This window comes from Leuciscus leuciscus, assembly GCF_965113295.1.
Source record: "Leuciscus leuciscus genome assembly, chromosome: 15".
NCBI classification, from domain to species: domain Eukaryota; kingdom Metazoa; phylum Chordata; class Actinopteri; order Cypriniformes; family Leuciscidae; genus Leuciscus; species Leuciscus leuciscus.
The window spans coordinates 36268927-36291139 of NC_138739.1; the positions used below are offsets into that span (position 1 = coordinate 36268927).

General features: G+C 36.4%; 1 protein-coding gene across 4 annotated transcripts in view; it reads left to right on the forward strand.

Annotated features, from left to right (window-relative positions):
- The window catches only part of grip2b (glutamate receptor interacting protein 2b), a 182079-nt gene that overhangs the window by 81711 nt on the left and 78155 nt on the right, over positions 1–22213 (forward strand). Inside the window, exon 1 of one of the 4 annotated variants that reach the window (XM_082137801.1) lies at positions 85–266. The exons of the other annotated variants lie outside the window; for them this stretch is intronic. Coding sequence (XP_081993927.1) covers positions 212–266 — 55 coding nt within the window. The 5' untranslated portion in view covers positions 85–211. Of the gene's footprint in view, positions 1–84; positions 267–22213 lie in introns of those variants that run through there. 4 annotated transcript variants of the gene reach the window in all.

Consider the following 22213-nt stretch of genomic DNA (forward strand, 5'->3'; position numbering starts at 1 on the left):
TAGGATGGGTATGTAACGTGTGGAGAGGTAGAGAATGAGAAATTGCCTTTTCTTGTTTTGTCTCCCTGCCTTTGTGGAGTGGCGGACTGCTCCTGAGAGTGCCATGTGACTCCTACCACAGTGCTTTGGAGCTATTCTCCCCTCTCCCTCTCTTTTTTTTTTCTTCCAACGATGAGTCGCTGAAGAGGAGAGGAGGCGGTAAGAGGAGGATATGTTTTCCGTTTCGCTCAAGTGCCGGATGGGGGTCATCAGACGCAGGATCAAGGGTATTGTGCAATGCACCACTTTAAAACAAGCTTTTGGGATGGGGGTCCGAAACCTTTCTAAGTGTTGAGTTTCAGGATTATTGGGTAATTAGGGAGTGTAGTTAACAGTCTGTTTTGGACGTATGCAATCTTGCCTTGTCTACTGATTCTTGAAACTTGATATAAGAAAAGTCAGGGTTTTTTTTTTTTCAAGTACCAGGAAAGCCAATCAAAAAGCTTTTTGTTTGAGTCTATTGTGAACATCCTTTTAAAATCCAAGGACGGTGATACTTATGGTGTGCTTGTGAGTGCTTGAGTTGTGTTTGCCGTATTCATAAACCTCTTCTGGTATTTTTCTTTTTTAAACGAGTGGCTTATTTATAATTTATTCTTAGCATCAAGAGTCTTTCAATGTTTATAATTTCTTTTCATTAACGTTTCATTACAGCGAGTGGTATTTTTAGTCTAGAATTAAAAGGCCTTCACACTTTATAGTGACGTTCGAGGCACAGTTTTGCAGGGTGTGATTAGCTGCATGTTTTTGACTACAAAACTTAAAAGCATCTCAGTGTTGTGCTGAAATCTTCTCTCTTTTTTTGTTTTGTTGTACTCATTAGCCACTTTATTTTGCTAGCATGGCAACAAATGCAGATTATTCATTTACAGTTATCTATCTAACTGTGTACAGATCACTTATAGTACTCTTAAATGCATAAACCGCTCTTGGCTGTGATCTTAAATGTACCAGGCCTGGGCAGATATCAAGCTGATAAGTTTGACACTTCTTCTGATCCATCCGTTTAGAAGAGCTCGTTTTTATGCATCTCGGGATCTCTTAGCCTTAAGCTACTATGCAAGAAATCAATAAAGCAATGCCTACAAAAGTTCAAGACTGTAGAAGCAACACCAGCTGTTGATGGCAAGCTTGTGTGTGGGGGTGCAGATAGTTTCAGTGTTCTGGTCCTTGGCGCAAGTTCAAGTTTACATGTTCATGTATCAATGGTGGGTGATGCACTTTTTCTGGGGTTCTTACTCTTTCCTTGTGCCTTTTCCATTTTCTGGTTTGCATAATCCATTTTTTCTTCAAAAACATCTATCTTAGAGACATTTTATTCCCAAATTTTCGGGGGTTTTTTTATGGTCGTTCCTCAAACTGACATATCATATTTACAGACAAAAGAAGCTGTTGGCCACACACAATGAATCCCAGTTGGCCATATTGAGGAAAATAGATTTGGGCAGCTGGGAACAATGCTAAGAACACATTGAATACACAATCATAAAGTGATTAATGATGTAATGGCCACAAATTGGGTGGGGAAAGTCTTTAGATTGAACCAATAAAACCAGTCTGTTTCCAATGTCCAAGTGAACGAATGATTGATGAAGGGAATTTCATGGATTGGGCCTGTGGTCCTCATGTGACTTTTTTTTTCTTTCTTTTTTTTTTTGCAATAACATTTCATTCCTAGTCTACATGCTTTATCCAAGCTCTAGGAAATCTTAAAAATCTGCAGTTGAATGTTTTTATGTCACTGAATATGTGCTATCTTCATGAAGACTCAATCTAGCGAAGACTCGAAATTTAATCTGAGAGGCTTGATCAGCCACGGCAGTTTCATTGAATATATATATATATATATATATATGGAGAGGTGGGGTCGGGACAAGCTTGATACAAATGCTGAGACGACTGACTACACTTGGGATCTCAAGCTGAAAATCAACTTCTCACTCAATTTAACTATGCAGCCAAGATACTAACTGAAAGCAGCAGGCCGTAGAATTGCAATTATATTAGAGTGGCTTTTATTTTTGCTTTGTGTAACTTGATATCCTATTCACATTCTTTGAGAAGATACACATCACACTGATTGAATTATGGCATTTTTTCTCCATGGACATAGAAACCATTGTTGAATGATTGGAGAGAGTTGTGTAAATCCTACAACTTTGATAGCACAAACCTACTGTACCTACCTTGCCTTTCAGAAAATCAGCTTGGACTACTGTGTGAACTGCTTATTTTTTTTTTTTTTTTTTTTTTTTTTTTTTCATAAAAAAATGTGTAATCGTCTTAGGGGCCAATCACACAGAATGCGTTTTTCCATTCCACTGTACTATTTTCCATTGTTTTTCAATGTAAACACGCAATAGTTGGCTGTGTTTGATCGTTGCACTCACATTTTGCGTCTCGCGCATAACGCAGTGTTTTAAAGTCCCCGTAAACCGGAAGTTGCAAACGACTTTTTTCCAGTGCTGTGACGTATTTCCAAGTGAAACGGAATATTGAACAGAGGGCAGGGTTTTACTCTAGCGCTCATCCTCTCCATGTCTGCTCATAGCAGACTAACTGTTTGAGGGGAGTGGTTAAGCGTTTTCAACCCAAGCCGTCAAACTGACGTCATCAGAAAAGGAACGTCATTCCAGACCGGAAGTAACTTTTCAGACTTTGATTAAAGATTACCACGGCAAACATTTTTTCAATCTTCAAATTTTTCAGGGTCAATTTTGATTTCATGTCGACTTTAAAAATGCGGCACTAAAGATAAAATAAGTTCAACTCATTTGCGTCTCTAGACCTTGCATTTTTCCGCTCCACTGATGCGCCTTTCGTTTTTAAACCGCAAAAATGTATTGTGCATGGCCCCTTAAAGATAAGAAATAAATGACTTCAGAAGCAAATTTATGTACGAAGATTTGCTTCTGTGAAGCAAAGAACAGATCAAAGAAAAGTATGATTGTGAGAAAGATAAAGATAGTCTCCATCCCGACTGACTGACCTCTTATCCCAATAATATGAGTATGGATGATGAAAGTACGTTTAAGGATTGAAAACGTTGTTAACGCCAGAGTTCTGAACAGCAACTGATTGAAGAAGATGGAATAAGAGGCAGATTAAAGCGAGGAGATGAAAGATGGAAGTGACTTTGTCTAGATCTTCATTTCCAAGTGGCTCGTAAGAGACCTTGCACAGTACATCTATTCCTTGTTTTTTCAACAAAAAGGACATACATGTTGAGGGTGTTTGCATGGTGCGGCACTTTTCCGAGAAAATGAAAGCTACAAGGCCATGGCTAATGAGTACAAACAAAAGCTCTTCCTTTTGATCCATGTCACAAGTTGCTAGCATAGAGGATGTTGCCAGATGGGGGTGATTTATTGCTTTCTCGCACATGTATTATTTGACTACCTGGGAATGCTTTAGGGGCCTCGCTCTGCACACTTTCATTTACTCGCCGTTGTGCAAGTTTTTCTGCTAAGGGAATGTTTGCAAGGCAAAAAGATTGCATAGCATTATATGAAAATATTGTTGTTCACGTTCACCTCAAGGTGCATTTGCCTTTGAAATTGGTTTATTGTGTCTAGCTAAAGTTCGTGGATGGGAAAGTTTGAAACAAAGTCTTGCACTGGGAAAGAGAGTTCAAAAGACGTGCGCTTTGTGTTTTGTCTCTGGTGTAAGTCGTAAGCGTAACAAATCCTTTGACTCAAAGGTTAATTGTTTGTAGTCACAAAGAGTCAATATTCAAAGGACCTTTTGTATTTTTCAAGTCTAAGTTAATCTGAAAACATTTCAGTAAATTAAACCATGATCAGTCAAGAGTGAGATGGTGTTTTCATTAAATTGCAAAATATGTTTTCCTGATGGCTGGAAGCCAACAACTGTGCTCTTTTATGTGTTTATCAAAGTAAATGAAAAGGTATTTAGCACAGAAAGACTGTTTGCTGTAACAATTATTTTTTAATGATATTGTTGTCAGTGTGGCGATGGTGTTGGCCCGAGGCAAGGCTTAACTAGAGAAGGGAAACCGCTATTTTTGTTTGCATATGTTTCACTGCACATACAGCATGTTTTGATCATTTTTATACAGTAAAAAAATCTCACATAGTTGAAGGCTTTTGCAGAGTAATTCTTTGGCTTTTTTGCATTTTTTAAGCCCAAAAAATGGTAACGAGATAAAATGTGTGATGTGAAATATCTTGTAGATCACTTTAATTCATTAATGATAACTGCATCAGCACCTACTAAAGAGTCTATATGATTAATAGATTAAGTCATATGAATTGCTATTAATTAAATAATACCGTTGCAAATCATTAGCAAATGATTAATTAAAGCAGACATCCGGAAGTTGAAATATAGCTTCGACCCATTGTGTTAATTAACACATTAATTCACACTATTAGTTAAGTTATTAAGGAGGAACATTTAATTAATAATAATTCATACATTACTTAATCTATTAATCATATAGAATCTTTATCAGTTGTTGATGCAGTAATCATTAATAAATTATTCATTTCATGAGTCATACATTAACATGTGATCATATTGATTATATAATACTTGATTATGATTTTAACTGTAGTGTTTTGCAATATTACTTTTAAATTGCTACTTTATCATTATAAATGTATAATTATAAATACATCACAAACATGTGTTAGGGGTTAACAGTTTAGGACCCAAGGACCAGATGTTTGAAAGAAGACCCGGAGTCAGAATTATAAAAAATTGAAGAGAAGTTTTACTGAAGATAGTTTGCAGTTTCATCAGCAGAAGTTCAGCTTCAAGACTCACACAGGAGTTCGTAGGCCGCCCCGCTTACAGTTACAAAGATCACAGCAGTTATACCATTTCAAAGGTCTAAGCTAGGTCATTGCTTACAGGTTGAATGATTCTCATTGGCTAAGAAATAGATAGTAATTTTCCACACATATACAGATAGACTGAAGCATATCTCCATCGATTATGCAGCTGACACTCGGACCCTGAAGTCAGGCACGTCGTGACCTTCCAGGTCGCAGATTTGGGTTGCTGGGCGCCAGCATGTCCCGAACAACAACTCAGTCAATTTCCAATAATGCCTGTGGTTCCTTAACCTGTAACCAAGAAGACTAACACACACACCGACACACAGCTTTTCCAAGGTTGGATTTGGCCAGGCTCTAACTATAAACAGGAGTCTCGTCTCAAAACATCAAGATAACAAGTTATTTTTCTCAAGGATATAGGACACTTTAAATAGACAATATAGGCTTTAACTGAGAAATGGTCCCTTAAACTATAGACTTCAATGACCCCTATTTGTTTTAACACGTTGAAGACCTTTCTCAAACACAAAACATTTCTCTATTTCATTTCTTGAAGCCGGGCTAAATGAGCAAGCACTGTTACTGCATTCAGATATCAAATACAGACATTAAAAAGAATACATGAAAAGAACATTTCAGTAATCACACTGGTAACTTCAATAACAAAATAAAATCTCCAGAGAAGTAATTCAACCCATGTGATATTTAGAAGGAAAAATATTGATTAATACCTTGATTATAATCACTCATTACATATACTTTGAAGCAGCAGTGGATTCCAATCCACCCCCTTCACATGCTTCAACAGAAATTATATTAAAGTTTATTTACATATAAAATTATTTATATTTATATGAAATAACATATTCACATGTCCTTCTTGAGTTCTAATTACAAATTCTAATTACATTTTACATTGAATTAAGTGTCTGAAGACATTTCTGTACATTAAGTTTCCACTTACAGGACTTCTGTGATCATTCGTTCACCCTCACGTCGTTCCAAACGTGTAAGACTTTCTTCTGTGGAACACGAAAGAAGATATTTTGAAGAATGTTGGTAACCCAGTTGTTTTGGTTTCCATTAACTTTATTTGTGTGAAAAAAAAAAAAATAATAAAAAAAATATATATATATATTATTTCTGAAACATTTCTCTAAATAACTTGTTATATTGCAAATAGGAAAGAATGTCATTAATAACATGAATTTTCATTGCAAACTTTTGTATATTTTCCTTGCAAACTTTTTGTATATTTGTCAAGGATATTCTGCTATTTGTTTGTTTAGTTTCATTATCATGGACTTTTAGTTAGTTCACAGTCCGTTTCCCGTTTCCTTTGTCTTAGTTTCTCAACATTAATCTGTTACGATGGACACTCATTTAACGATCACACCTGCTTGACATTTAGTTTGTTATCTTATGTATTAATGGTTTCTGTTTTCAGTTCCTCATTGTCCAGTATTGTTTGTGCACAGCACACTGTTTCGTGGAGTTTGTTTGTTCTTTGAATCACCTGTGTTGTATTATTTAATAAGCCTGGTTTTATTTTCATCCTTTTGGTATTCCTCTTCATCGTCATCTGGACCTTAACGTTACAATTAAAGTATTTTATTTTCATAATAACAAATAATAAAAATAGTCTTATCAAAAGTATGTTTAATTGTACTGTACTTTTTCACACAGGTTAAAGGGATAGTTCACCAAAAAAATCAAATAATTTACGTACCCTCATGTTGTTCCAAACCTGTATGACTTTCGTGGAGAAATTCAGATGACAAGATCTTTTCGGAGAATCAGGCCCCGTTTACACGAAGGGAAGACGGTTTGGCCTCTCATTTACACGAAAACCCCATTTTTATCACAAAAAAACGATTATTTCTAAAAACTCCGGCCAAAGTGGAGATTTCTGATAACGCTGGTTATGTGTTGCCGTGTCAACTGGGAGAAATGGGTTTTTATGCGCCAGAAAATGCTTAACGTCATGTGAGCGCCCTATGGATTCCGAGGATTCTGATTGGCTTGCATGGCTTTATCCTTCTCCCTACACTACACCATAGGTTTGGCATAGTTATGATGGCGCTTGATGGCGTATTTATGCGGGTTGATGTAAATGACAACTTTTTTTGAAAACGATGTTGTGTGCATGATGTTATTATTGAAAACGGAGGGGGGGGGGGGGGGGTGGGGGGGATATTTGTTTCACTAAATACCCGGCTATGTGTAAATGTAGCCTCAGTTGATCCGGTTCACAACCTGAGCCGATTCTCAAGATCCAATCCCTGACCCCGGTTATTTGTTTACAGCACTGTCATCCGAATATCTTCTTTGTGTTCCACATTGTGAATCATACAGGTCTGCAACGACACGAGGGCGAGCAAATGATGCCAGAATTTACATTCCTGCCTTAGTCCTAATCTTAAGTCTTTGATTTTTGACCTGAGAGGACAAGGTTGGCAGTCATTAAAGAATCAAGACTTTTTAATTAGGAATATTAATTGGTTTTTAATGGAGATAATGAAATCGTCTCCCTTATATCATCATAATTCATTCCACGGTGGCCCACATTACTAACAACCTGAGCTAACGTTGCCCCTCTCGCCTTTTAAATTATGCCGCTACTTGGCAACCTTCCAGACAAGTCTCCTCTCAACCCATTTCACTTCCCCTATTTTAAAAAGACCCCTTCATGCAATCAATTCCTTCATGCTTATTTTCTACATCCATCCCCTGTTCTGGTGCGGCCCACTTGTCCGTTCTCAAGAGGCCGTGATGGTGCATTGAGTTAATCAGGCACTGTGTCTGGGCTGCTCGCTGGCGCTGAATACTGAGAGGATGGTGGCATGTGTCCCGTGTGCTGATATGAGCTCCAGCGTTCGAGAGCCATATCTCAGTGTGCTGTGATGGCTATCAGACCACCTCCTCACTGCAGGGGTTTGTTCGAAGCTCTGCGGAGACCACGATTGGCATCCTGAGGCGTATCTGTATTGATCTAGCTTTGTTTGGCTCCATTTGAGAGGCAGGAAAGCGAATGAGGTTTGGCAGAGTAGCCGAGTCTGCCGATCTGATAGACTGTGAGGAAACTGGTGAGGTTTGCAAATTGCAGGAACTAAGGGCAGGGTTGTAAACCCTTACCATGTTTTAGGGTGTTTCACAGACGTTCTTTCACATTTGGAAACTCTTGGTTCAGCCTAGACCCAGCTGTTACTAAAAGCAACGTGCCTTGGGGTCTCGATTCTACCTCCGACAGATTGAGAAACTTGATTACAAAATGGATTGTTGTGGACTGTAGGCTATATCAGCTTATGTTCAATGACATGGAAATAAACAATATCTTGACTCCTGAAACCATTTTAATGGCTGTATGTCTTTTAAATTCTTTACTTGCCTTAGAAATTGATATGCACAAATACTTGTAGTTAATTATATTTGTAATCAGCAAATAATCTAATTTAATTTGAAACTTTTGGTAAGAACTTTGTTGGATTTTTGTTTAGTGATGCACCGAAATTTCCACAACAGAAAATATGGCTGAAATGGTTACATTGCCACTTTTCAGACTCTATTTCATGCACACAATGTCGATAAGCTACAACGTGTAAACATGTCAGCAGTGTGTTATGCTGTAAAATTTGGCTGAAATATCGAGAGCCGGCTCTTTTCTGAAGAACTTTAGTACAGCTGGTTTAATTTATCACCTGAGAAGTAAACACCCTGAAAGTCAGATCAAGTTGCCCAGATATCCAGATTTAATTAAATTTTTGGGGGGCTTAATGAAAACTTTAATATCTTTATTTTGTTATAAAAAAATTATTGGTACATCACTACTTTAAGTGGGATCTTTCTTTGTTCGGCACTCATGGTTTTGCAGAATCTCTGGATTTGGTAGAAGTCTTGGCGCGACATGAATCTCTAGACACTTGGGTACGATATGTGTGTAGTCTACGATGATGACACTTATTGAATCGTAGGCTACGACGCAAGTAAGTATAGAAGAATAAAACGTCATCGGTATGTGCTAGTGGTAAATTTGTGGTTTTTATGTGCGGTAAAAAAGAGGAGGCGGCCAAAGAGCAGAATATGAACTTTTAGTAGTGAGAGTAGATCAGCTGTTTTTTCCAACAAATTCTTGTATTGCAAAGGCAACTTTACGGCCAAGCAAGCCCTATTTTGTTTAATTTTTTGAACTATTTAGCTTTAAAGGGGTGGTATAATGCCATTTCACAAGATGTAAAATAAGTCACTGATGTCCCCAGAGTGTGTATGTGAAGTTTTAGCTCAAAATACCCCACAGATATTTTTATATTGCATGTTAAAATTGTAAATTTTTGAGGGTGAGCAAAAACTTACCGTTTTTGTGTCTGTTCCTTTAAATGCAAATGAGCTGATGCTCCCGGCACAGGGGGCGGAGCTTCAGGAGCTTGTGTCCTTTTACTTCACACAGACATGCAATGAAAATTTCAAAAACTTTTAGCCTTTTATGTTCAAACCGGATTCAGAAAAACAAAGATGGAGAGACTCAAAAAGAAGTGACAACATGTAGAAGCAACAGGACATTTCTGAATGGTTAGTTGATGAATTTATGTAGCTTATGTGTAGATATCTTCTAGTCATTGATTAGCATATTCTGTCTTGATAATCTATAAATCACGTTCCTGGGGGCAGGGTTTATGTAAATTTTAGGGTTGGTGATGTCACTAACCAGGGAGGAATGTTGTGTAGTCGCTTCCAGCTGTTTGTTGTAGCCTAGTCCTTAAAAAGCGATTTCTAAGCATTGTAACTTTGCAGATGTTGTTTATGGTCAAACAGCAACATTACACATTAACTAAAGTCAAAAAAAGTGAAATTATAATCAACCACCCCTTTAAAAACAGCAGATTATCACAGTTTTGACTTAGTTAGGATGCCTTCTAATTGTTTTTAGTATAAATGTATATGTTCCCATTTAATACTGTCACACTATTAGTCAAGGCGATTACTTTGTAGGCCACACCAGAAGTCTAACTGGTGATTGCTAATGGATTTTTACAATAATAGTTTGCTATTTATGAGTGAAAAAGCTTCCACAGGGCTTTGAGTTTACATGCTTGACAAATTCGACAACAGTTAGCAACTCCTTATGTAACAACTTGTTTCCAGCTTAAAGGCATGGAAGTTTCAAAATTCTGTATAGTTTAAGTTGTAGAACAAAATGAGAAAGTTTCTTTAAGTAATGTTAGCTACAGACCTGCATTTACTCTTAAATCCAAAACCACTTTTCTAGATAAACGCAAGAAATCCCAGAGGCAAAATGCTAATTAGCTTCCAGGTTGTAGGTCTATTGAAATCCTCATTGTTTAAGTGCTTCATAAATGCTTCTTATATGTATATATTTACAAAAACATTGCACACGTACATACATAGATTCAATGTAGTTGGCTACTTTTTGTTTGTAGCTTGTAATGTTGCTAATATTGACTACTTCATGTCACTCTCAACTCTCAGTTGAATGTGTTTATTAATGTTTAATGTGGTTGAAATGTATGCTCTGGATAAAAGACATTTGGCCTTACTTCCTCCTGTGACTTTTCCCTCCCTGTGCACATGCAGTCCTTCATCTGAATGGATTGGCATTCAAATTAGCCAAGCTTATTTTAAAGACAGGTTTATGCCTTTTCATTATGGCCATGATTGTCATTTTAAATATATGGCTGGAGTAAAATCAACCCCTCATTTTAGGGATGGCACCCTACTCACCTCAAATGTCTCATTATCATTATTCTTAATCCAGCAAATGCAGTTGGTTTCTTCTGACATGTGTGCACCCTTACTGCCCTCTACTGATTAATACCTGTCATACAATATTTATGTCCCCTCCTCAAAGACTCAATTCACTTATTTATTGGGAAGACTGCATCTAATTTAGATCAAAATAGTCTCAAAATGAATATATTAACAAAATATGACTCACAAGTGCAAAGCAGCATTCATAAATACACATTTGTGGATCATCTTGATGTTGATGGGACTTTTCTGACAGGTTTTTCTGACATAATTTGAATGTGGATAGCATAACTAGGAAAATTTGATCAGCTGAAATCTCCAATTTATTGTTGTCTAAAATTGAGATGTTTAATATCTCATGTGCAATGTTTTATGGGTTAGGATGGTGCAACTGCTTAGTTATTCAGAGAGCATAAATAGGGATGGTCCTCCTGCGCTATTTAGAGGGTAAATGAAAGTTCTGTTTAGTGGTTTTTGAACCGCGAACATGTCAATGACAGACGCAAGAGGTTAAGTGTGCCTTGGTTCGGTGAGCAAACAATTTTAAAGCGGTGAAGTTCAAGGCAAACTGAGAGTGAATTAAAATGGCTCATAAAAACACTGTGCTGTCAAAGATCCAAAATATATCGTTTATGACTGTCCTCTCCAACTGAAGCACCATGGCATCGCACAAGGCTGATACTAATAAATATCAGAACATTACTGCGGCTTCCAGATGCGCAAAGAGGCTGTTGATGGGCCTGCTAGACCTCAATCTGCTTGCTCTTGCAGTGCCATTATAAGTCATTGCCACATGTTTTACCCTTCCTTTGGTGCTTGTACAATAGAGCGGGTCACCAGCAGCATCTTTCTTCTAAAGAAGCATCATAAGTATCTTTCATAGAGAAGGCGATCCCTGAATGCTTTCTGCTTAGGTCAGTGAAACAAATTCATCCAGGATATTGACTGTAAATATAGGCTATACTAGATTTAATTAAATACTGAAATGCATTGATACTAATAGTTTTATTAAACTTTATTGGATTTTTTTTTATAAACAAAACTTTTAAAGTCTTCTGCACAATTTGCATTCTGGGCAACATGGTAACATTAAACTATTAAAATCCCCTTTAAGTTGAGTTTTCTGCATTTTACATTGTTAGTAAACATCAAACTTTACTGAAATCACTTTTTAAGTCTTCAGTGTTTTTTTCTTTTTGTTAACTGTTGACTTTTTTAATCACTTTTGAATTGTGTCTTCGTCTCTTGCATAGTTTGTGCGAACAAATCTTATATAGATGCAGCCAGTTATAGGTGCATTGAATTTGTGTATGATTGTATGTTTTGAGATTTTTTTTTCCTGAGAAAATGAATGTGGATAGCATATTGCAGCATTCAACTTTATTGAAATTTGTTTTGTATTGTGTCTACGGTACACTTTGTTAGGTTAGCAACATGCTAACAAACCTTAATTGAAATCACTTTTGAATTAAGTGTGCACTTAGCATAATGTTAACATCCAATTTTAGCATGTACAGTTCTAATATTAAACTTTATTGAAATCACCTTTGAGCTGTCTTCTGTGCAACTCATGTTATAGGCTTGATAACATGTAATCAGACTTGTTTAAACACTCTTGGATCAAGTCCTCTGTGTTCTTTGCATTGTTAGCTAAATGCTAGCATTAAACTTTACTTAAATTACTTGTCTTTAGTTTTTTTTTTCTGAATCAAGTTTTGTCAATTTTAGTTGTTAGCTTAGTAACATGCTAACATAACATTTTATTAATCTCATTTTAATCTAGTCTGTGCGTTTTGCATTTTTAACTTAGCATCATACTAACATCCAATTTTAGATCTAAAATTCTAACATTTCCTTCTTGCTGTTTTTCTGTGCAGTTTGCATTATTTATTTTTGTGCAGTTTGCACTTGCAATTGCGAGTTATATAGTCAAATTCTAAGGAAATATTAATTCTATAGTTTAAATCTCACAATTCTGACTTTAAAACACGTAATTGCAACTTTATATCACGCAATTCTGACTTTATAACTCCCAATTGTTACATTATATCACTCAATTCTGAGATAAAAAGTCAGAATTGTGAGATAAAAAATCGCAATAACCTTTTTTATTTTTTATTTTGTGGTGGAAACAAGCTTCCATAGGAAGCTATGACGTTTTGTGACTCACTTACTCCAACCATTTGTTTAGTTCCCTCCAGTCTAGGCCTATTATATTGAGAGCCCGTGCATTATTTGTTAAATAAACATAGGATAACATAGGACCCTTTGTCATGTGTTCATTGTGCCATGTAAATCTGGATAACATAGGATAAAATAGGACCCTGGGAACATAGGAATGACCTATTAATGGGAATTAGCATGTAGACAGTAGATAGCAAGTCAGCTCAGTTGAATTTAAAACACAGCCTGTCCACATCTCAGCTTATTCAGACCAACCTTGTTAAATAGACCAGCAAACCTATTCAATAGCAAACCTCCTCTGGTGCCTTTGAAGTAAGTTGAATCACAAACCTTGCAAAATTTGGAAAATCCAGCAATACATTCTTATTGTAGCAGACTACAGATTATATATGACTGTGCACAGTGACTTACAAAAATTCAGACCAATCCTCTTTAAGAAAGCCCTTGCCACTTTTGTGTGCTCTATGCATCAGGTGGTCTGCCAACGGTCCTTGGGCGGCGTGCCAAGCTGGGTTTGAAGCAGCGACTACAATAGATCTAACAAGACTTGAAACTTTTCGTTCCATTCCTTGTTGTTGCAGGGAAGGTGACACAAACAAGAGATAATTCCACCTTGAGCGTGTGACCATGTGATGTGTGGAGCTCAACGCAGCCCAGGTTTTTCTCTCTGTGAAAGCGATATGCTTGAGTCCCGGTGGATGGGAGCAATCAGGATGTTGCAGGAACAAGGGAGCGCTCCAGAGAGGAGCTGATCAAAGCCGCTTCTCTTTCCCCGCCGCCGTCTTGTTGACTTGCGATGACACAAGCACAGACTGATGAATATTTGATCCCATCCGGGGTTGCACTTGACACAACTAGCGCAAACCCAAAGAGCAGCAGCTCAACAATTTGGAACAGCATGTGAAAATATCTGCTCACGTCTGGCGCCCACCATATTCTTTTTTTCTTTGTTAAAAGAAGGACACGCCGAGGGAATGTGAGGGGAATACGTAAATGTCCTATTTGTTTATTGATGCCATCTGCACCAATTTCAGACTTTTCAAAAGAAGATAGCTCTATTTTAGAGACACAATGTTGTGTGCTAACAATGATGCATTAGTAAAACATGAAAGTCGGATTGTAGCCTTATTGCTGAAAAAAAAGGCAGAATAAAATGTTTTTTGCAGTGTAGAGCATGCTATGAAAAAGAGCTTTGGTGTTGTATTTGGGCAATGCAATTTTGAATTCAGATCACATTTTATCAGACAGAGCTGTCCACATGATATGCAGGAGAAAAAAAACAACAACTAGATATCACGGTCTAGTTTAGGAGCCATACCATTTGCACACGAGAAGTAAAAGTTTAAAATCCACTCTGTAGCGCACTGGCAACCAGTGTAAGGAACGTAAGATAGGAGTGATATGATCCCATTTTTGTGCACCCATCAGAAGTCTAGCTGCCGCATTTTGCACTAATTGTAATCGTGACATAGCCTAGCTGAATGACTAATCCCAATGTAAAGAGAATTACAGTAACTCAGCCTTGAAGAAATAAATGCAATAAATGAAGAAATGTCTTTACTTTTGATAGCAGTCAGAGCTGGAAACCCTTTGTGTATTCCAAACCTGCAACTCACACCAGGAGCATTTCAGAAGCATTTCAACTGGATTCGCGAGAGAGACCCTTTTGGAGTGCTTCTGAAATGTACCATGGCGTGGCTGGGATAAACACAAGCATTGATAGAGTGGCTGCGATCAGCTCCGGTGGCCGCGTCAGAGCCGTAATGCACCGAAGACGTGTGCAGTGTAAATAAGGGGTAAGACTTTCATTCATCTTCGAAACACAAATTAAGATATTTTTAATGAAATCTGAGAGATTTCTGTCCCTCCACCTCAGGAAGGGATGGAAATCTCTCCATATCTCAAATGTGCTGCATAACACATGAGAATGAACCTCAATGGTTCTCTCTGAAGCTCAAACGTGCTGCGTAACAAGAGAATGAACCTCATTGGTTCTTGCAGAAGCTCAAACGTGCTGCGTAACACGAGAACGAACCTCATTGGTTCTTGCAGAAGCTCAAACATGCTGCGTAACACGAGAATGAACCTCATTGGTTCTTGCAGAAGCTCAAACGTGCTGCGTAACACGAGAACGAACCTCATTGGTTCTTGCAGAAGCTCAAACATGCTGCGTAACACGAGAACGAACCTCATTGGTTCTTGCAGAAGCTCAAACGTGCTGCGTAACACGAGAATGAACCTCATTGGTTCTTGCAGAAGCTCAAACATGCTGCGTAACACGAGAACGAACCTCATTGGTTCTTGCAGAAGCTCAAACGTGCTGCGTAACACGAGAATGAACCTCATTGGTTCTTGCAGAAGCTCAAACATGCTGCGTAACACGAGAATGAACCTCATTGGTTCTTGCTGAAGCTCAAACGTGCTGCGTAACACGAGAACGAACCTCATTGGTTCTTGCAGAAGCTCAAACATGCTGCGTAACACAAGAATTAACCTCATTGGTTCTTGCTGAAGCTCAAACGTGCTGCGTAACACGAGAATGAACCTCATTGGTTCTTGCAGAAGCTCAAACATGCTGCGTAACACGAGAACGGACCTCATTGGTTCTTGCAGAAGCTCAAACATGCTGCATAACATGAGAACGAACCTCATTGGTTCTTGCAGAAGCTCAAAAGTGCTGCATAACATGAGAATGAACCTCATTAGTTCTTGCAGAAGCTCAAACATGCTGCGTAACACGAGAATGAACCTCATTGGTTCTTGCAGAAGCTCAAACGTGCTGCGTAACACGAGAATGAACCTCATTGGTTCTTGCAGAAGCTCAAACATGCTGCGTAACACGAGAATGAACCTCATTGGTTCTTGCAGAAGCTCAAAAGTGCTGCATAACATGAGAATGAACCTCATTGGTTCTTGCAGAAGCTCAAACGTGCTGCGTAACACGAGAATGAACCTCATTGGTTCTTGCAGAAGCTCAAACGTGCTGAGTAACATGAGAACGAACCTCATTGGTTCTTGCAGAAGCTTAAATGTGTTGCGTAACACGAGAATGAACCTCATTGGTTCTTGCACATCAACCAAACATGCTTGAGCTTCTGTTTACTATATCTGATGTGTGTTGATGCATGTTACTATTTTCAAGGATAGTAACTTAGAAATAACATTTTGAATGTATTTTAACATTCATGACATACCAAAGACTGTTCACTTTATTATATGTTTCCATCTAAGTTGCTAATTTAATCCATGAGAAAAATAACCATGTCTTTGACATGAGGCAAAGTTACATTTGAACAAATCTAGGAATTTCTTCGATAATTGTGTTTGTAATCAGAGATTAGACCCGCATAAAAATGTATTATCCAAATAGAAATATACCTACCCTTAAATGTTTTGCACATTTTAAATTTGTATTAGCATCTACTTGTTTTCACAGAGCACTTTTTTATATAATTTTTTTATATAATATAAAAAGTACGGGCATTTGTTGTCTTCTGATCCGGAGTAGAGTAAAAATGTTCAGCATCCTCCGCTGATTGTGTATAAACGGGCTAGGAATTTAAAAGATTGCCAAGTACATGCTCATTTTCAGAGTGTTAGTCCGCGTCCATCTCAGAGTTTACTCAGTCCTATACAGAATGGTAATTATAGGTGTGGTAATTGTGCTCAGTGCAATAATACATTTAAAACATCTTTTTTTTTTTCTTTTTTTTTTTTGTCATCCAAGAACTGGTAAAAATATATAATCAATTCTGTGATTACTTGTGTTTCCTTTTGGTTTAGGTTATGTTGGGAAAATGTCACCTCAATGAAAACAAAGAATTAGTGAGCAGTTGCGGCTCACTTTCTATCTTCGAATCATGATGTTTCCTCCTTACGTTTTTGTAGGATTGAAAAAGTGAGTGCGCCACCTAGAGGGGGCGATATTGAATTGCTCTTTTTTACCCTTCAGACTTTATCCCCTAGAGGTCTGAATGATGAAGCATGATGTTATAAAGTTCATATTATTATTATTATTACTTTTTTTTCTCTCTATCTTTGATATTGTGAATAATTATGTTTGTAACTGTTTATGATGATGTGATGTTAATTATGTATTCAGTCTAATTGAGCCTAATTGGTTACAAATGGATCTTTACGGTGATTGGTCATGTGATCATTTTAAATGGGATTGAGTTTGAATAGTTGTATATTCCTGATGAAGGTCGTGAGACCGAAACGTTGCTAATAAAATTGATACTCATTTGAAAGTATTTAGTGGTTAGTGTGTGGGAAACTTGTTTTTTTATATAATATCCCAAAATCTGTGCTTAATACATACATAGATGGAAACCGCTGTGAATGGTATAACCTTTTTCCATTGATATGCACAGTGCAGCAATTTTACAGTGCATCCATTTATAGTAGAAAGACAATAGCCCTTCAATAGACCTCCATCACTCACAAATATTAACCACTCATTTCAGTCTCCCAGCAATCTCCTCTTCTCAGCAGTTATTGCCTCTAGTGATCAGTATCCTCAGGGTGGATCAGACAAATTGCATTCCCTCTTACTGTTCCCATGAGGAAGCTTTCGGCTCAGGCCAGAGGAAGACCAATAAACCACAGGAGGTGATGTCGGGTAGAACGGACAGAGCTGTTGAAAAGCATATACAAAATGCGTTCATATCTCTAGCTGTAAGTATGAGCAGAAGTTACAGTGATATTCACTTTAGCTCTAATAACAGTGATCTGGTCTTCTAGGGGTCTTCGCTACGATGTAATTTCCTGTTTTATTTATATATGCTTGTTAATCGCACAATGTACGGAGCCCCCCTAGTCCCACTTTGTCAAAAAAAAAAAAAAAATTATAACTATCTCGTGGCCTCAAGATAGTAACTCGTGGCCTCAAGATAGTATCTCGTGGCCTCAAGATAGTATCTCGTGGCCTCAAGATAGTAACTCGTGGCCTCAAGACAGTAACTCGTGGCCTCAAGATAGTATCTCGTGGCCTCAAGATAGTATCTCGTGGCCTCAAGATAGTAACTCGTGGCCTCAAGATAGTAACTCGTGGCCTCAAGATAGTAACTCGTGGCCTCAAGATAGTAACTCGTGGCCTCAAGATAGTATATCGTGGCCTCAAGATAGTAACTCGTGGCCTCAAGATAGTAACTCGTGGCCTCAAGATAGTATCTAGTGGCCTCAAGATAGTATCTCGTGGCCTCAAGATAGTAACTCGTGGCCTCAAGATAGTATCTCGTGGCCTCAAGATAGTAACTCGTGGCCTCAAGATAGTAACTCGTGGCCTCAAGATAGTATCTCGTGGCCTCGAGATACTATCTTGAGGCCACGAGATACTATCTTGAGGCCACGAGATAGTTATAATAAAATTTTTTGACAAAGTGGGACTAGGGGGGCTCCGTAAACAATGTGACTTTATTGCACTTTTTTGAGTATTAATAAGCGACAAAGCAGTTTTGTAAAAAAATGAAATTATGTTTATGTACAGAGCAGGACAGTTGAATCACCATGACATTTTTGACATTATGCCCCAAAAACTCTCAAAAAGTATTTGAATTAAATTTTTTTATGTGTTCATCTTAAAAGAGTGGTATTTACGTCATAATATGTATGAATTGCATTTTTAAAATCACATTCACCCAATTCTCATTGCCATATACACTGACCTGCATTAAAATATATTTATTGTCGTTGAAAGACTTGACCTGCCCGCTTCAGTTCTGTGCACATCAATTCAACAGGGTTAAGATCTGGACTTAACTCGGCTTTTCCACAACCCTCCATTTCTTGGGTCATTATCTTATTTCAAGGTTGACTTAAGGCTCAACCATCATAGCAGATGGAATTCAAGTTGGCCGGGCCTTGACGCTGAAAAACAACCCCAAACTCCAAAATTGGGAAAAAGTCCCAAAGATTTACAATGAAGGAAGAGAGTTTTGATGCAACCCTTTATATTTCCCTCAGAAAATTTAAATATCCAGTTTTCTGAAGATGTTTTGACACCAATACTTTAATGTCTAGAGTTTGGGGGAAACACATTAAGTAACGTGAGTTATGTAATCAGATTACTTTTTCAAGTAACTAGTAAAGTAATACATTTCTTTTAAATTTATAACTAAATATCCGAGTTACTTTTTCAACTAAGTAACACAAGTAATTTTGTTTTCCCGTATTGAATGACACCTCTCCTGTCCCTTATGTTGAGACAAATCGGCAGTAAGTGCAGAGGCGTTGTGTGCGCTGTGTGTGAACATGATGGTTATTGTAGTTCTAGACTAAATGTGAGCATCTACTCATCTCACTTGTGCAAAACAGATTCAGTATTCCTCAAAATGAATAAAAACAGTGAAATGCAAACTCAGAATATTACGCAAACCTGCAAAATACGTTAAATAACAAATATAGGTTACATTTTATTTTAAGATGTCATTGTTACAGTGTATTTATATATGTAAGTACTGAGTAATATTAATTAACTATAGGGTTAGGGTAGGATTAGGATTCGGTTGAGGGTTAGCATGCATAATTTACTGTTATTACTATGGTAAGTACATGTAACAATGTAACAAGGACACTGTAAAATAAAGAGTTACCCAAATATACTTTATGTATTTAATCTCACTTTATTAACCAACGTCTTTGCTGCTGACCTTTGATGATCAAATTCAACCATGCTAATAAGTAAAAATGACTTTAGATGAAGATAACATTTGTGTTTCTTTCTTTTTTTTGTATTGCTGAAGAAAGAATGTTGAACTTTCTCCTCCTGTGTTCTCTTCTTCTGCATTTCTGAGGCTTATTAATTTCACTTTTGGCGTAAAAGGCCTTTACATTTGCCAAAAAATAGACAGATTTTTCCAATAGAATAGAAAAAAATTGATTTGTTTGTTATTAAAAAACAAGCAAGACCAGCCCAGGTTAGAAAAAGTAACTTAATGCATTACTTCCCATAAAAAGTAACTAAGTAAGTAACGCAATTAGTTACTTTTTTAAGGAGTAAAAGTAACTTTCCCCAACACTGCTAATGTCATTACGATCCAAACTGGATTTGGAAGCAGGTTGAGCCAGATCTAGTGAGAGACTGTGTGTTGCGTGATGAAGAGATGCAGTAATTCTCAAACATCTCCACCCCGTGGCTTCTCTCTTTCGTGGCTGAGAGCTGAATTAATAGTTGTCGTCACATAATAGCTCGCTGAAGATCACACACACACACACACACACACACACACGCTGCTCCCCACATGCTTCAGGAGTCCCGAGGCTTTGAAATGACGCTGTGCTGTATACGGTCATTTAAAGTCAGTGTATGAAGTCTCTGTATCACACTGACACTTTGATGTCTTTTAAATATCTCTCACTACATCTTTCCCACTGGAAATCCTTCTGGATGTGATGCATGTGGACTTTCTATATGTTTATTACCAGCTTTTATTTCTTCTCTTCGAATTATTTACCACCATCTGTTTGAGAATTATGGAATAACATTAGATCAAATGTTCTTTTATAACAATACACATCTGATATTGTCTGCGAAATATTGGAATGCTTAACGTTAAGACATGAATAAAAAGTGATTTATCGCTATTGTTTACATCTATTTTGGCATTACATTCAGAGCCAGATTACATCACATTAAGTATATTAACTGTAAACTCAAATAAACAGCTTTTTTAATATTTGCTGTGTGTGTCCCAGTTAATACAACAGTGTTAAACAAATCAGACAGCGTTTGCCTAGCTCTCTCCAGAGGTTTGCGGATGCACTCATACTGTGTCACACCTGAAGCTGGGAGTTTTAATATCTGCAGATAATATATGTTTTAATAACTGGGAAACATGAACATTTACATGCGTTCAGTCCTTGTAAGGCTCAACTCAAATGCATATTGAAAGAAATGAAATAACGGCTGTGAGAATTGCACTCGCTCTCCTTCCTCGTGTAACATTTCCTCAACTTAAAGCTGTTTCTCAAACCACTTACTTCTGGAATCACATTTGGACTATTGATGGAATTAAAGTCATTACATCAGAGACTATAGCTTGGGGCGTGAAAGCCACAATATACCCATGATCCTCTTGTTCCTGGTTCCTGGTGATAAAGAGAGCAGCGCTGCATGTTAAAACGCTGACACCGTAACTTGTGATTCTTGGCTTCTCTGGGAATAACTGTCTCTGCACTGGAGCTGAACTACAGGAGCCTGATTCAGGGAAAAATTACAAGTCTATTGTATTTAAAACATTATATTATAGTAATAATTCAAATCTAAATTGTTCGTTACTGATCCATGAATAAGAAGAAGAAAAAGGAGATGGATAAGGATACAAATAACTATTATTATTATTATTATTAATAATAATAAAAAGTGTAAAATATATGTGCATATTTTTCAAAACTTATGTTAAAATATTATGTTATAATTATTATTTAAAAATTAATATAAATATGCAAAATGTGTCTATTTTTATAACAACAACAAACAACTATTATTAATAAAAAATGAAAAATATATGTACATATTTTAAATAACAATGATATAAGATATATGATTAATATGTTGTTGACGATAATAATAATAGTAATATAAATGGTATGTATATATTTATTTTCAAAAACAATATCAAATTGTTATTATTATTACAGACATATTAATCATATTATTATGACTAAAATACTATTAATAATAAAGATAATATGTAATAATATGTAATAATAATGTAATATATTAAAATATAGCTTTTATAAATAATTTTAATATTATTATATTAGTTCATGTTATTTGTAATAATAAAAATAATTATTATAAATTCAAATTCAAATATTATAAATATAAATTCAATACATTTATTAAAAGTAAATTAGCAAAATGTTTATTTTTTAATAACAGCAAATAACTATTATTATTATTTTTACTAAATATGTAAATATTTTTAAATAATAATGAGATAAGAATGAAATTATATGATATTTGTTAATATGTCTGTAATGATAAAAATAATAATGAATACATTTATAATTTTTTTATTTTAAGTTAAATATTTTTATTTAACAACAATTACTATTACATAATATTATATTTGTATTATATTATAATTTGTTATATTATGTATTTGTAACTATAAATAAAAATAAAAATGCTAATATACTTATATACTAATAATATTTTTATAATAATTCTAATTATATATATTCTTATTAGTGGATAACAGTAAACAGTTTGGATTTGAAAAGCATCCCTTATAGTGCACAGCATCCACTGCTGTTATTTCTTCTAAGGGTTGTGTGTGTGTGTGTGATTCATTAAACTGCTGAGGTGGTTTCTCTAGGGTCCTTGTGCTTGGATTGGATTGTTCACAGAACGGGACAGTTTTACCATTTCATAAGAAATCCCCTCAAGGGTCTGAATTCAGCACACTTTCTGCAGTGAG